This window comes from Vombatus ursinus, unplaced genomic scaffold (genome assembly GCF_900497805.2).
Source record: "Vombatus ursinus unplaced genomic scaffold, bare-nosed wombat genome assembly UNPS02014770.1, whole genome shotgun sequence".
Lineage (NCBI taxonomy): Eukaryota > Metazoa > Chordata > Mammalia > Diprotodontia > Vombatidae > Vombatus > Vombatus ursinus.
In genome coordinates, this window is record NW_020954548.1 from 33515073 (window position 1) to 33532354 (window position 17282).

A 17282-nucleotide genomic window follows, 5' to 3' on the forward strand; every position below is an offset into this window, starting at 1 on the left:
AAACAACACATTAAGAGTATTGTTATTAATTCTAAAATAACAACTATAAATTCACAGTGAAGGATAATGCAAATAGGGTGCAATCAACATTTGACGGGATTTCCCTCTTTTAATAATAATTCTTAATAACGTCACATTTCTATGTAGTACTTTACAGTTTACAGAGCCTTTTCTTCACAGTCTTGCGAGGTAATTACAGCTAGCATTAACATCCCATTTGACACATGAAGAAACAGACTCAGAGACATGAAATGATTTGCCCAAAGTCACTCGGCCAATTATTAGTGGCTGGGCTTGAATTGGAACTCAGGTCTTCTGAGTTCAAGGTCCAGAGCTCTTTGTGCTCCATCAATCTGTTCACTACGTCCAATCTCTCATGTCTTTTTGAATTCTTCTAAACAGGTGTCATTCTAACATACAATTGCTTAAATCTATGTGTTTATCACAGAATCTGACGGCTGGAAGGGGCTTCTGAGGCCATCTAGTCTCACGCTTGACCAAGAATCTTCTCTACAACAAAATCAGGCCTTTGTTTGAAGACCTCTAGAAAAAGGGAACCCACTCCCTTTGCAGGCATTTCCATTTTTGCAGAGTTCTAATAGTTAGGAAATAGTTTCTGACGCTAGTATAAGCTCTGGGAGGGCAGGGACCATGTCTGATTAATCTCCTATCCTAATGCCCAACTCAGCTGATTGGTGACTGAATGTGTACAAAGCAGTTTGCTTACCCCACCATCTAAAGCTGGCCTAGGCACCAGACCAGGCCACAGCTTCACGTCCCATTCAGTCCCTCACCCAGGCCATCTCACTATCTGTCTGCCACCTTCTCAGGACAAGCCACTCCTAATCACCACTTTCCTTGTGTGTTATCTTCCCCATTAGAATGTAAGATCCTTGAGGGCAGGGCCTAATTCTTTTTAAAACTATTTAAAATTCATTGCTTGGCATATAGTAAATGTTCAATAAATTCTTTTTCATTCGTTCACCTTAAATCCCCCAAGACCCAGCATAGGGCCTGTACCTATAGTAGGTGATTAATAATGGTGTGTTGAACTAAATTGGACATTTATTTCAGCTGGGGTTTCTGGCTCAAGGTCAGATCCTCATGTTTGGTCCCACCATGGCCAACAAATCTAGGTAGAACCCGCACCTCATGCACCCCACATTGCAGAATGCCATCCCTTCATTCTTCTGACTCTCCTAAGAAACTCTGGATTCCTTTCTAAAGGGCCCTGCTGCCTCTTAGTTCAAAGTGTGTGAGCTATGTTTGGTATAATAGGAAGAGCAGCGGACATGGAGATGGCAGCAGGCCTGGATCTGAATCCTGCTTTTGATACTTAGTAGCTTCTGTGACCCTGGGCAAGCTACTTCCTCTCTCTGAGCCTCAGTTTTCTCATCTGTAAAATAGGGCTAATCATACCTGCAGTATCTACTTCACAGGGCTGCTTTGAGGATCAAATATGACAATGCATCTGAAGTGCTTTGCAAACTTTTATAAATTTGAGCTCTCATTATTATATAATCAGCCCCAGTCACCAGGCCACAGGGCCCTGAGAAAAATTAGTCTTGGTTTAAAAAAAAAAAGCCAGGCTGAGGGCTAGTAAAAGTTTTAAATAAACAACTAGAAACAATCCAGGCCGCTGCTGCTCCTGAACACACTTGGGTCTTCTTGCCTCACTTCTATGTACAGTGGCTCAAACCCCAAACCTAAGCCAGAAGGCATCTGTGTGTCCTGAACAAGGGCTAAAAACTTAATTGTACACCTTCCACATTTGAAAATTGTGCCCTCTGTGCTAATATTCACTTAAACTTTAACTTTTTTCTCTTATTATTTTTTAATTTTAATATTTTAATTTTTTCCACTGGTTAATTTAATTTTATTAATTTATTCAACATTCACTTCCACAAGATTTTGAGTTCCAAATTTTCTCTCCATCCCATCCCTCCCCCCACCCCAAGATGGCATGCATTCTGAATACTCCTTCCCCTAATCTGCCCTCCCTTTGTATTCCACCCCCTTCTCTTATCCCCTTCCCCTTCTATTTTCCTGTAGGGCAGGATAGATTTCTATAGCCCAGCGCCTATATATCTTATTTCCCAGTTGCATGTGAAAACAATTTTTAATGTTTGCTTATAAAATTTTGGGTTCCAAATTTTCTCCCTTCCTCCCTCCCCACCCACCTTCATTGAGAAAGCAAGCAACTTCAAAATGGTTATACATGGGAGTATACATGCATACAGATTATATATGTGTAGTCATGCAAAACACTTCCATAGTAGTCATGTTGTGGAAAACTAACTATATTTCCCTTCATCCTATCCTGCTCCCCATTTATTCTATTCTCTCTTTTGACCCTGTCCCTCCTCAGAATTGTTTGTTTCTGCTTACCTCTTCCCCCAATCTGCCCTCCCCTTTATCATCCCCCCAGTCTCTTATCCCCTTCCCCCCTATTTTCCTGTAGGGTAAGATAGATTTCCACACCCAATTGAGTGTGTAGGATATTCCCTCCTTAAGCCAAATCCAATGAGAATAAGATTCACTCATTCCCTCTCACCTTCCCCCACTTCCTCTCCATTGTAAAAGCCTTTTTCAAAGTTTAAAAGTTTAAAGTCTTAAACTCTCACTTTTAAATAGGTCATTTGACTTATTAAAAAATAAATCTCTATACCAGAGAGATATGAATTTTTTGGCACTGATAATACTCTGTGGTGACATGACTTTGGTCAAATTGCTGGGGAAGGTGAGGGAGAGACAATATGCTGATGATTCTGGATAATGTCATGTAGTCCTGTATTACAATACCATGTCGCCTTCAGGATCCACAGGCCCACATGAGAGCCTTGTGCTTCTGAGGCAGCATAAGGTAGCTGGAAAAGAGAAGAATCTCATTTGGTCCCTAGGTACGTCCATGAACTTTGGTAGGCCAATATTTGGGAATTAGGAATTTATTTAGGAGCACAGGGTGAGAGCCAGAAAACAAGTTAATTTGGAATGAGCAGACACATAGTAAAGAAATGGATGATGAGAATTAGAGGAGTCTGACATGGGCCTAGTCCAAAGGGCTAAGGCCACAGGCTTAGATGGAAGAGGCCATTTATGGTGTAGTGGCAAGTTTAGAACTTGGTGTCGGAAAGCCTGAATTCAGATCCTGGACTCACTACTCGCTATTTTGGGTACGAGATTCCACTTCTCTGGAAAATGAAGGTTTTGAATCAGATGATAAGGTCCCTTTAGAATGCTGTAATTCTCTGAAGTTTGCGAAAGAAAAGAACCAGACAGAAGATCCGGCTTGGGGAATATTCTTTGGCAAGAATCGAGCTGAGGCAAGGGGAAGAGTAGTTTCTGACAGGGCCAGAGCATGGAGATGCCTCCAGGGAAGAAGGAGGTGGCACTAGACTGAGACTTGATGGGGTCTCTCTTTTTTTTTTTTTTTTTTCTGGGAGTGCTGAGAACAGAATAGGCCTCCCCAGGCCACGGCCAATGGGTTACTTTTCCCTTTGCCTCAACTCTGTTCTTACTGGTGTTATTGTTGTTCAGTTGTTTGAGTTGTGTCCAATTCTTTGTGACCCCATTTTGGATTTTCTTGGCAAAGATACTGGAGTGGTTTGCCATTTCCTTCTCTAGCTTATTTTACAGAAGAGGAAACCAAGGCAGACAGGGTTAAGTGATTCACCCAGGGTCACACAGGAGTATGTATCTGAGGCCAGATTTGAACTCAGAAAGATAAGCCTTCCTGACTTTAGGCCCAGGACTCTACCTGCTACACCAAGTATCTTGAAACAGATTCTACAAACTGAATCTTCTGTCTGGTTCTGCTCTTTCAAAATATCCACAGGTCACAGGGCTGTAAGGGACCTTATAATCTAGTTCAATCCCCACTCCCACCCCCCACATTTTGCAGGTAAGCAATGGGTTACAAATTCTAAGAGTAATGGTGAGAGGAAGCTGTAGAAGAAAGGTCTCTTCTAGGTCCTAGGTTCCCACGACATAGTGAGGGTTGGATGACCAGATTCCAGAGGGCTTCCCTTGCCCAACCAAATCCACAGGGGAAGAACTAGAAATGAGTTACTATCAGGGCCCAGGCCAAGAAAAAAGGCAGGTAGGAACTAAGGAGAATAGACCATATGTTTTGTCATGCTACTAAGGGTCAGAATTAATCATAAGAAGTTTTGTAAATTGTAAAACTATTGCTCTTTTGATTTGTTATGATGCCTTCTCCCCCAGTGTAGACAACCCTCATGTGGTATCTTATGGTAATCTTCTTTAAATAGCTGAGTGTATTTATTTGTGCTGTTACTAGGAAACACAAAGGCAGTCTGGTAGAGCTAGCCTTGAAGCCAGGACATCTGAGTTCCAGTCCTATCTCTGACAAATATTTGCTGTGTGACTCTAGGCAAGTCACTAAACCTCTCAGTGCTTGAAGGCCACAGTACAGCCTCAACTAGATTAAAATGCAATTGGGAAATAGTAAAATAAATAAAAATACAACATAGATAATGTTAATTTCTGGTTTTCTAAGTCAATAAATAATCCAAAGGGATCAGTTTCTACATGAGTTTGACCCCGCCATGGAGAACTAGGCAATTCTCTAAGATGATAAATTGCCTGCACTGGTAGAAGGAACTGCTTCTTATGGAAATTCTCTATACTTGAAATCACAGGACTAGTCCTTACTTCTCCAGGGAAAATGCAGAGACAGAGAAAATTGTGTGAATTGGGTGGCTTCTTCCTATCAGGTGATCTGAGATTTGAGCAGCTCCAGTAAGTGAGGACTTGGATTTGCTGGTGGCAAAAAAAGAAACAGGAGGGATTGTGAGGAGTGCAAGTCTCCATGTCCTCATGGCACCAGATGCATTATAAAAAGTGCTACTAAAAAGTGTCCCTTGTGTCCCTGATCCATGATGAGGCCACTGGTGAACCCTAGTGGCTACTCTACTGAGCCACATAGAAAGCACGGGTTGGGGGAGGGGGGGTAGGCCAATCCTGCTGGGCTTCTAGCCAATTTCCCTTGTCCCATGGGCAGCATCAGGAACTCTATGAGTCATGAGGGTATGGCTCCCCATGGCTCTACCACCAAAGGTCTGTTTATGGGTTACACTAGAACTTGAATCATTGACATTCTGTTACAAAAAACAACCCACCTTGTCATCTCTTAGGAAAGAAAACTGTACCTCATTGCTAAGCCCACAGCTCCCCCAAGTCTAGTATCACAGGATTTCAGAGTGGCTTTCTCATTGCACAGATGGAGAAACTGAAACCTGGAGAGGTAAGGTCACATGAGTAGTAAGGAGTAGAACTGGACCCGAATCTAGGTCTCGATTTCAAATACAGTGATCTTTCCATGACACTACGCCAGATTTCCTTCTGAATGGCCTACAATAGCACAAGAGGGCTAAGTGGCTATGTTCCCCAATCTAGTCTCATCACTGTTATATCTTTTCCTAAGTGTAAGAATTATACTTGAAAGCAAGCATGAGACTCTACAGGTCCATGGCCAAGGCCCACAACTTCTCAGCTGACTTTGAACGTGACTTCCCAGTTTCTGACAAAAAAAAAGAAAAGGGAAGCAGTAGGGAGAGAGTAGCAAGCCTGTATGTAGGGCTTCCCAAGAAGAGTTCCCAAGCAAGCTGGGATGACCAAGGAGTTCCTAAGAATTAGGCATAAAGGAGACAGGACTTGGAGTCAGAGGACCTGAGTGAGTTCAAATTCCATCTCAGATACTTAATTATGTGTAGTTAGGTGACCCCTGGGCAAATCACTCAACTGCTTTCAACCTCTGTTTCCTCATCTGTAAAATGGAGGTAATAATAGTACCTACTTAACAGAATTGTGGAGATAAAATGAGATAATATATATAAAACCTTAAAGCATTACATAAATTCTATCATTGTCATTATTACTGACAGGCTCATCAGAGCACCCAGTGCTCTGAGGCACTGACCACCACCGCCCAGTCTGTGTCCAGGGCCATCCACTCTCCTCAGAGACTTTTCTCACCCATCTTCATATCTTGTCTGACCAGCAGACCACCAGAGCCAGGGAAGCTTTTTGATTCCAACAAATCTGATGACCATTAGTAGTTCAGCCTGTCTTGTGTCCAGGCCAGGGAGCCTTGGTCCCTTCAGTGACAGAGGCCTTAGAAGAGAAGCGGCTAATGAGACATGAGATGGAGGAGTGGGTGGGGATAGTGTTATACTGGAACCACAGCACTAAGTCTAAGAGTGGGAGATCCCTAGGTGCCAGAATTTTTCTCAAGCTGGTGGGTGATAATGGTGGTGGTGGGGTGGTGGGGTGAAGGCCATTAGCCTGGCAAGGAGACCAGCAGCAATTCCTGCCTGGGATTGGAGAGGAAAAAGCCTGACAATTCCATAAACCAATGGGACTGAAAAGTATTGTTCCCTTCAGACATAAACTATTAAGGGATAAGAATGTCTTGGGCTAAATAGCTTTTGTAGCAGATTCTGTCTGACCCCTTCACCCCTACCACATATCTGCCTTCAAACACTGCTTCCTTCTCAGATGGGACCCTTTCCGGGTATAGAGCTCTTGTCCCATAGCCCAAGCTAAGCAACCACAGCCATCTGGCTCTTCTTGGTCACTGCAAAACCTAAACTGATTGGTCACACCAATGTGGAAAATAAATGCCTTGAAGGGAAAGACTGTTTAATATTTGCCTTTGTTTCCCAAGTGCCTTGCATATAGTTAACTGAGAAACATTTATTGACATAGGAGTGTTAGGAGTCAGATTTAGCTCTTCTGCTCTTATTATGTCCAGTGCTCTTTTCGCTAACTCATTGTATGATCTTTGGCAAGTCCCTGTATCCATCTGGGCTTTAGTTTCCTCATCAGTAGAACGAGGGGGTCAAATTACATGATCCCCAACTTACTTCCCAGTTCTGACATTTCATGGTTCCTAGTGCTACATACTAACATAGAGGGCTCTAATACACAACACAATTTTGTGTCTTAAGGAAGATGTTACTGTACTATGGACTGAAGTTTCAAATGCCAACTTATTTTGTGAGTGTGTGTGTGTGTGTGTGTGTGTGTGTGTGTGTGTGCCCTTTTTATGTATTTGTGATAAGAGTTCCTTGAGGGCAGGGACTACAAATGTTCCAGAAATGAAGCTGAGTCAGCATGAGGAAGGGGGCTTTTAAGAGAGGCTGAAAGGTGATCACACTAAATCCCAACTGTTACAGATCTTTCACTTTCAATAGGAAAACTAAAATGAGCCAGTTAATGTTTGCTAGGATCATGAGCTAATTCTCCAAAGTTCCTTATTTGAAGGTATGAAGGTGAAGAGGATACCTGTTAGAGGCCTATGATCTCTCTAATAAAGATCTATGTAAGAACACCACCAGCCCCTCTTTGTGTTGACTTCACAGCTTAGAAGGTGCTTTCCCGTTATCTTACTTGATGCTCAAAACATCCCCGTGAGGTAGGCAGGGCAGGGCAGGGCAGGGGCTATCATTTTCATTTTACAGGTGAAGAAACAGAGCCTCTGAAAGTGACTGATCCAAAGTATACAACAAACTTGGGACTCAGACCCACATCTCTGAATTCTAGTCTACAGTTGACTGGGACCACGTGGATGGTATTAACATGAACACAGCTACATCTCCCCACATAAAACCTCACTCCATCCAGTCTCTTAACTGTTCCCTAAACACTCCTAAGTGTATGCCTGTCTCTGCACCTGTACTCACAGAATTCCCCTTGGAATGCTTGCTCCCATCCCTCCCCTCCACAATAAATACGGTTTCTCACTCAAACTCTACCCCCGCCAGGAAGCCTTCTAGGCTCACAGTGATCTCTCCCTCCTCTGAACAAATGGCTTGGAGTCTCTTCCACTCATTTGGCACTTGTCATATCTCACTTGATAATATTAGTTCACCTTTGCATATGTCTCACTTCCCTAATTAATTTGGCAGCTCTGTGAAGGCAAGGTCCAAGTGTTTGCTTTTCTACACAGTCACAGATCGTAGAGCTGAAAGAGACCTCAAAGGCCATAGAGTCCAGTCCCCTCAATTCACAGATGAGACCCAGGGCAGTTAAGTGACTTGCCAAGGTCAGAGAGTGTCGGAGAAAGAATTCAAACCTAAGGTCCTCTGACTCCAAAGCCAGTGTTCTTTCCACTGTACCAGAGATTACACGAGCAAACAGATTAATACCTTGCATCCAGGAAATGGTGACTGATTGACTGGTTGAAACATCCCAAATAGGCCTATAAACACAAACCATCCACAGTCTTAAAGGGGGCAAGGAAGTGACAGTCCTGTGGGATGAGCATTATGTGTTACAGCTCCTCAGATAAATGGAACAGGACAGTGCCGTATGGGCAAAGAGAGGCTTACAGAAGATGAGTGCTCACCGTTGGGAAGAGCCACTCGGAATGAAGGTACATGGGGCTTACCTGCAGCCTTTTCAAATAATCTGAAATGAGAAGAAACCTGAGGCAGAGCTCCAAGACAATGACGCACACCTCCCCACCCCCACCCCCACCCCCTGTACTGTTCATTCCTAGGGCTAGAAGGAAAGATGAGAGCCTTCACTTCCAACCAGAATGGCTACATGGTTGTATGACCCATTCCAACCCAAAGTATGACTTCATCCCCAAGTGGGTGGAATAAAAGAAATGCAGCCCTGGACCCCAGCTCTCCACATAACTGGGATTCAGGTCATTAACTCTCTCTGGATCTTAGTTTCTCCACCTACAAAATGGGAAGGTTAGACTGGATGATTTTTAGAGTCCCTTCCAGTGTTAGGGATTCTGAATCTACTCTTGAGGCTGAATCCAAACCTAAGTCACACTAGCTCAGGGGTGGATGCAGGCTCTTGGTAGCACTGTAAAAATTCTACCGGGCTGTTAGCATGGTAGATGAAGCATTAAGCAGTATGCCTGGCATCCTCTAGAGTCTCCAAAAATCTATTAGGGGAAAGAAAAGGTACTACAAAAGGTGAGAGGCCAAGGGTCAAAAGGCCAGCCAGCTTCTACAAGCTGAGGACAATCATTAGCAGTCTCTGTTCAGGAAAACATGTGACTTCAATTCCTCGCCTGCGTGCTGTCTGGTTCACACACAAAACAAAACTAGGACAGCCCTCAGGGTCTCCCTTCTGTTCTCTGCTAGCTGTGCCTCGAAACCCTGGAAACCCTGGACCGCACGGCTCTAACTAGGACACTGCAGCTGGCACAAACATGAAAACTACAGCTTTGCTTCTAGGGCAGATCGAGAAGTTCTTCACATAGGGAAAATTGCCAGTTTAAAGGCGCAGTCCCCCCCCCCCCCCCAGCCTCAGGTATGAAACAGGTATTTACTTCCTCCACACAAAAGAAAACCCAAAACTCAAAGGATCTCACAAGCATGTTTTTGACAAGGATTTCAAACAGGATGCAACAACCTCAAACTACTATTTTATATCCAGGAGGTTAAGACAAACAGCAGAATATCTGAGCAAGTTTGGGCTAAGGTACAGTCTTAATGGCTTCTCAGCCAGGGGTCCAAAGTCTAGAGCAAAGAAATCAAGGAAGTATAGAAATGTCTAAGGCAAGATTTTGCTGAGAAAACAAGTTAGCAGCAAATTAGCCAACCAGCAGTCACATTACAGAAACATGAAATGAATTGTTCCGTGAGAGATGCAGAGTTAGAGACTGGAAATTACTTTCATCTCAAAATCCCCCTTAGCCTAGGTTACCACTTCAATCACAGAACAAAAAACAATTAAGCTGCTGGATCAGTAAGAGTTTGCTGATTATAAACCAACCTGAATTTTAATATCCATATGCTACCAGGAATCATAGTTTGCCACAGGAAAAGTGCAAAATGACAATTTCATCAGCAACATATCCAACCTGTAGTGATGGTGGGGGTGGTGGCAGCATCAGCAGCTCTGCTGAAATAGACCCAACTGTTATCCCCAAGCCTAGAAGGACAAACACTTTACCTCCTAGGAAAGTCTTGCTGGTCCTGAACACTCATCCTCTTTCAAAATGTCTCTTGCTCAATCTGCGTGGGTGCCTCTATGTGTCTCTCTGAAGTGATGTAAACAGAAAGGCATGCAGAGAACTGGACAATATGCAAATCACCCTGGAAAACCCCAGGCCTCGGCCAATCACAACTCCTGCTGCAGCTGGGTTGAGTTTGTCCCAAACTGAATGATTTTAAGAAGGCAAACTATCCCCCATCATCTTCATTAGCAGGAACAGATTCATCTTAAAGGCCCTGAGCTTTGGAGGGGCAGTAAGAATATGGGGGAAAGGTGGGGAAAGGTTTCTATTCACATGTTCAGTTACACAGAAAGAATCCTCAATGGAAAGGCACTGGCTAGATTTAAGTTGTGAAATGAGAAGCAGCTTTCCCAACTAAGCCGATTGGCTTTTTTTTTTTTTGTATTTTGAATCTCAATACTAAGATATTTCAAGTTTTTAAAAAGCTGAGCACAAATAGGATTTGATTTTGCAATCCATGACTTCTCTCCTCCCCCAGTTATCCAGATGTTCCCTCTTAACACAGCCTCAAGCCTTGATCAGAGGAATATGGATTTAAAACTGGAAGGGACCCTAGAAGAAATCATCTAGTTTAGCAGGGTTAATCTCAAGAACTGGATTAAAAAGTAATTTAATGAAGAAAAAAAAAATACAATACACCCCAGATAATGTTCATTTGTGATTTTTCTAAGTCACTATTCGCCAGTAGGATTGTTTCTGTTTGACATCTCTGATCTAGTTCAATCTCTTTCATTTTACATACGAGAAATCTGAGACCCAGAGAGAAGCAGTAACTTGCCCAGGAGTCCAGAAACAGTAAGTGGCAGAGTTTGGGCCTGGATGCCTCTGATTCTGAAAGTTCTCCACTACACTGCACTGCTTCTTATATAGACTGACAGGGCAGAGTGATCCCAAACTCTCATGGATGAATGCAAACGAATCCTGTGGGGTGACCATACAGCACAGCACAGAACAGCTCAGGGCTACTCTGCCTCTAGCATTGGCAGCGACTGCTTTTGGCTGGGGGGGAGGGGGAAGGGCGGAGCGGTGTGCGAGGCTCTTGGTGACTCTAAATACTAACAGCCTTACTTCCTCATCTGCACAAAGAAGTGGTTGTACTAATCAGGGGAGTTCTTCACCTTTTTGTGTCCTGGACCCCTTTGGCAGTGTAGTGAAGTCTAGGGGCTCAAATTTTCAGTGCACAAAACAAAATACATAGGATTACAAAGGGAACCAATTATACTGAAATACAGATGTAAATTTTTCTCCCTATCCAAGTTGACAGACCCTCTAAAATCTATCCACAGATCCCAGGTTATGAAGCCCTATGCTGGTTGGTCTTGAATGTTCCTTGTAGCTTTAATCTAATGTAATCTGATCTAATGGAGGTAAATAGGCAGGTAAGTAGATAAAGCCTAGAGTAGAGAAAGTGCCACAAAGTCATGGCCGACCTGAGTTCAAATCTGGCCCAAGATACTGCTCTTGGGCAAGTCACTTAACCTCTGTTTGCCTCAGTTTCCTCAACTGTAAAATAACAATAACAGCACTTACCATGCTGGGTTGTTGTGAGACTCAAATGAGATGTTTGTAAAGTGTTTAGCAAAGTGCCTGGCACATAGTAGCCACTATATAAATGCTAGCTATCATCATCTTTATCATCATTATTGCTATCATTATTAATCTACAAGAGCCCTGGGATGTAGAGAGGATTGAGTTATCCTCATTTTACAGGTGAAACTCTCTAAGGCACAGAGATTATGAAATTTACTTAAGGTTACACAACTAGACAGAGCCAGGACTAGAACCCAGTTCTTCTGCCTTCACTTCCTCTTCTCTCACTTTCTTCTAAGCCCTCAGCAATCTGGCTTCTGGTCTCATCATTCAAAAGAAACTATTCTCTCCAAAATTACCAATAATCTCATAACTGCCAGATCCAGTGGCCTTTTTCTCAGTCCTCATCTTTGGCGACCTCCCTGTAACACCATCTCCTCAGGAGTACCATCTTCTCTCTGGGTTTATGTGGTACTGCTCTCTCCTGGTTCAACTGTTTAAGTACTCCTCAATCTCTTTTGCTGGTTCATTATCCATCTTTTATATTCATTAACTAAGGGTATCCCCGAGGCTCTGGCCTAGGTCCTTTTCCTCTTTTCCTTCTATACCTTCTCACTTAGTGATCTCATCACCTCCTTTGGATTCAATTATCATCTCCTACATAGGTGATTCCCAGGTCCACATATCTAGCCCTAGTCTCTTTCCTAAGCCACAGTGCCATATCATCAACTGACTTTTGAACATCTCAAACTGGATGTCCCATAGGCCTCTCAAACTCAACATGTTCAAAATACATCTTTCCTCTCAGATCCTCCCTCTTCTAAATTTCCTTATTACTGTTGAGGGTGCCACCAATCCCCACTTAGTCATCCAGGTATACAGTCTTGGCATCATCCTCACCTCCTCACTTTCACTCACCCCACATATCCAAATCTCTTGCCAAATCTTGTCCTTTCTACCTTCACAACTTCTCTCACATATATCCCTTTCTCTCTTCTCTCTGCTAACTTTAACTCAGGTCCTCATCACCTCTCTCCTGGACTACTGCAAATCTCTTCTAATTGTTCTCCCTGCCTCATCTTTGTCCATGCCAATCCATTCTCCACTCAGCTGTGAGAACCATTTTTCTAGAGCACAGGTCTGACCATGTCACTCAATGCTCCCCCCATGCTAGCTCCACAGATACACACTCAGTAAACTCTTATGGCCCTCTATTGCCTCCAGGGTCAAATAGACACTCCTCTGTTGGGCACTGAAAGCTCTTTGCAGCCTGGCCCTTCCAGTCTTCTTCTACGTTACTCCTCCCCTCCTATACAGCTATGCTGCTGTCCTTGCTGTTCCTTGCACATGGTGCACCCCCAGACTCCTTGCCTTCTGTACTACCTGTCCTCATGACTGAAATACTGTCCCTCCTCACCTCTGCCTCCTAGTAGCCCTAGCTTCTTTCAAGACTCAGCTTACAACCTGCCTTCTCTTCAAAGATTACCTTCCACCTACTCTGTCCGTCTTCCAAGTATCTAGTTATTTACATGGACCCTCCTTCCTTAGAATATGAGCTCCCTGAAGCCGGGACTATTTTTGCCTTTTCTTGTATCCCTTGTGTTTAGCACTGTGCCTGGAACACAGGAAGTATTTAGTAAATGCTTGACTGACTGACTCCTAATCCAGCGTGCTCCTTCTGCTGCAAAAGTATGCCTAAACAATGATCCGCCTCTGATACGACCCCAACTGTGCTGTCTCCCAAAGACAAAGCTCTACCCTCTCCAATCATCCTCAGCACGGCACAGCTGCCAACGTGACTCTCCTGAGACACAGGTCTCATTGTGTCACTTCCCCCCTCAAACTACAGGGGTTCCCTAGGATCAAATGCAAACTTCTCTCTTTGACATATAAAGCCCTTCACAATCTGGTCCAAACTTTTCTGACTTTATATGACTACGTAATATGTTAACATTTCTAACTTCATGTTACTTCCCTTCACGCACTCTGCTCCTCACCCAAACTGTCTTTCTTACTGTTCCTCATATATGACATTCTAGCTCCTATCTGCACGACTTTTCACTGGCTGCCCAGGGGTCTGAAATGCATTCTCTCCTCACCTCTAGCTCTCAGAAGCCCTAACTTCCTTTAAAGCTCAGCTCAGTACCATCTCCTACACAAGGCCTTTCCTGATCTTCCTAGCTTCACCTCTCCCCCCCATTATCCTGTATATACTTACACATGTCGATTTGGTATAAATTTTGGACATAAATATATGTGTATATGATAGCTCTGACAGATTTCAAACTCCTAGAGGACTGGGGCCTATTTGCTTTTTGTCTTTGTATCACCAGACTTGTTTGACACTGTGCCTAGAACATAGTACGCAGTTGATATTTGCTGACTGAATAAATGTACTAACAGGCTGGGCAGAAGTTGCTAAATCCAAAAAGAAACCCTCAGAGTCTCAGTATTATCATCATGGGATTATATTTCCAACTGTGCCTCCTTCACTTTAAGAAAGGACTGTCTATGGGGCCCAGGCTGGGAAGCCACTTAGATAAATTCACAGAACCCCAGAGGAAGTTAGTTTTCCATTAACAAAGTTTCCAGCCTGAAACACAAAATCGGGAAACAGCACCAGGAAAGGCTCCCAAGTGACACTCACCTCCAACTGCTCAGAGTTTCCTTATTTGACCTTCAGGAAAAGGAAAGTGCCATTTGAAAAGTGTCTGTCTGGACTCCTACCTCACTTGATTTGGAGTATCTCTGTCAGAAATCTTGTGTGCCTGGCCTGTAATGCAGGTCAAAGCCACATTTACTAGCTCTCCATAAGAAAAAAAAAGTTCCAAACTCACACCAGAAAACCTGCCTGTCTACTCCTAAAATATCCTATGGCAATATCTGGGCCAAATAGCCTTTAGAACCAATTCTTCTCCAGACTAGGAAGTTGCCCAGTCATCCTAGAAGCTCCTCGAAGAACAGGAAACTGAGAGGAGGAGACTCCAAAACCTCTTTGTCCTTGCTGTGTTTTCTTCCCCAGAATCAGCCCTGGCTTTTTGGCAGAGGGCATGCAGAACAACTTCACCCCAACTAGTGCTGAGATGTCTCAGGAGATCAATGCTCAAAAAAAGCTCTCCTAAAGCTTGGTTAAGGAAAAAGGGTAGACAGGGCATGCACTGTGGAACTCAGTTATGGGTGCCACAAGGAGAGGAAGAAAGGAAGAGGGAGGGAGAGAAGAGGGGATAGAGAGGGAGACAGAGAAGGAGACAGAAAGGGAGATGGAGAGTGAATAGGGAAAAGAGAGAGAGAGAGGGAGGAGGACGAGAGAGGGAGAGGGAGGGAGGGAGGGGGGGAGAGAGAGAGACAAAGAGACAGAGAGAGAAAAACCCACACATCAAAAGGAATATTTCAGTCCCCAAAGGAAACTGTTTAAAACCTTAAAGGATCCTGAGTGAGTATGTGTATCATTGGAGGGATACAAATAGGAATATTGTATTAAATTACAAAGCGACTACTGCCCTGACCTGAATTGATTGTCTCTATTTAAAAATGTGTAAATAACCCAAATCTGATAGTGATAATGCACTAGAAACGTCTGGATCTGAATAATTCTCATACTGGAAACTTTGTACCTCTATAGAGGGTCCCTATGGTCTCTGGCAGGGTCCCTTTCTCCATCATTAAAGTATCACTGAATTTTGATTTGGAACACAGTCTTCTATGCCTTGACCAAAGGTCAAATAATAAAAGATTATGTATTCATAAATACTTCATGAATTTCTCAGCATAGGAACAATTCCCTAGAACACAGTTTATGTTCTGACTGGACATTAGGAAGAGGATGCAGCAACAACACCCAGAGGTTTTGATTCAGAAAGAACTGGAAGGAACCTCAGAAACCATCTTGTCCAACCTCCATATTTTACTGAAAAGGAAACTGAGGCCCAAGGAGGTGAAATGACTTGCCCTAAGTCACAAAGACAGTATGTGTAAGAAGTGGGATTTGATCCAGATGAAATAAATGCAACAGAATCCTTCCTCTCCCATATCCAAATCCAACCTCCTTTCTTTTTTTTAGGTTTTTTTATATTAATAAATTTATTTCCACAAGATTTTGAATTCCAAATTTTCACCCCATCTCACCCCTCCCCCCACCCCAAGATGGCATGCATTCTGAATACCCCTTCCCCTAGACTGCCTTCCCTTCTATCTCTCCCCCGTCTCTTATCCCCTCCCCCTTCTATTTTCCTGTAGGGCAGGATAGATTTCTGTATCCCATTTCCTGTATTTCTTATTTCCCAGTTGCATGTGAAAACATTTTTTTTAAATATGTGTTTTTAAAACTTTGGGTTCCAAATTTTCTCCCTTCCTCCCTCCCCATCTACCCTCATTGAAAAAGGCAAGCAACTCAATATAGGCTATACATGTGCAGTTATGCAAAACACTTCCATAGTAGACATGCTGTGAAAAACTAACTCTATTTCCCTTAATCTTACCCTGCCCCCCCATTTATTCTAGTCTTTCTTTTGGCCAAGTCCCTCCTCAGAAGTATTTGCTTCTGATTACCCCCTTTCCCAATCTGCCCTCCTCTCTATCATTCCCCTACTCTCTTGCCCCTTTCCCCCCTATTTTCCTGTAGTGTAAGACAGATTTCCACACCCATTTGAGTGTGTATGTTATTCCCTCCTTAAATCAAATCCTATGAGAATAAGATTCACTCATTCCCTCTCACCTTCCCCCGTTTCCCCTCCACTGTACGAGCCTTTTCTTTTCTGTTTTTTTTTTGTGAGATAAATTACCCCATTCTCCTTCTCCCTTTCTCCTTCTCCCAGTATAATCCCCTTTCACCCCTTAATTTTTTTCTCCAGATATCACCCCTTCATCCTCAACTTACCCTGTGCCCCCAACCTCCTTTGCTACTGTGACCACAGTTCATCCCCAAAGGCAAAAGGATGAAGATGCTGCTGTTCCTGGTTGGGAGGGACCCTACCGTTACGTTTCAAAACATTTTCTTTCTTACCGATATCTCTTTTTTCACATCACCTTTAGTTACAACAATGTCTTTTCCCTCCCCGCCCCTCATCCTAACCTCTCTTTGGATTTATATGTAATAACTGCTGCAGGCAGGGGTCCCATCTTATTCATGCTGCCAGACAGAAACTACTTAAACTCCATCTACTTTCAACCAGGCATCTCATGAAACATTCCTTTATTGCTGGCTCAGTGATGCATACCGGAGGGTCCTTCCATTCAAACTTGGCTTGTGTGTTATTAGCTGAAAAAAGGTTTCTTGCCCTTTTCTCAGCCAAGATTAATAGCTACCTCTGGCTAATGATGCTTACGAGCAGATGCTTTCATTCCATAGGAGTACAATTCCCTCAATTAGCACTATTATTCTTCACCCCTCCATCACTGTCTCCTTCGCCTGTGCTCTTTTTTCCTTCTTCCCTCAGAAAATACCCACCCTTGGATTCTCTGTAACTCTTTTCACACAGTCCCACCTATCCTTTGATTCAATTCAATTCAACAAACATTTATTATGTGCCTTCTGTGTACAGTGTACTAAAGGGATGAAAGGCACAAGGACAGAAAGGTAAAAGGGGAAAGAAAATAGTACCTGCTCTCAAGAAGTTTACAGTCTAGTGAGAGGACACAACATGAACATAGATATAATACAAGAGAACTTGAGAAATGAGAGCCCTAGCAAAGAGTGTGTGTGTGAGAGAGACAGAGAGAGAGAGAGAGAGAGGGAGAGAGAGAGAGA

General features: G+C 43.3%; 1 protein-coding gene across 17 annotated transcripts in view; it reads right to left on the reverse strand.

Moving 5' to 3' along the window:
- TRAF7 (TNF receptor associated factor 7) overlaps positions 1–17282 on the reverse strand; it is a 58312-nt gene that overhangs the window by 31022 nt on the left and 10008 nt on the right. For 2 of the 17 annotated variants that reach the window (XM_027862715.1, XM_027862714.1), the window contains exon 1: positions 9943–9963. The exons of 9 other annotated variants lie outside the window; for them this stretch is intronic. Coding sequence is in view for 1 of the 8 variants with exons in the window: in XM_027862723.1 (XP_027718524.1) it covers positions 9763–9780 (18 nt within the window). In the remaining 7 variants the exon portion in view is untranslated. Of the gene's footprint in view, positions 1–9762; positions 9905–9942; positions 10026–17282 lie in introns of those variants that run through there. 6 more of the 17 variants (XM_027862723.1, XM_027862721.1, XM_027862720.1 and 3 more) reach the window with 5 other exon arrangements.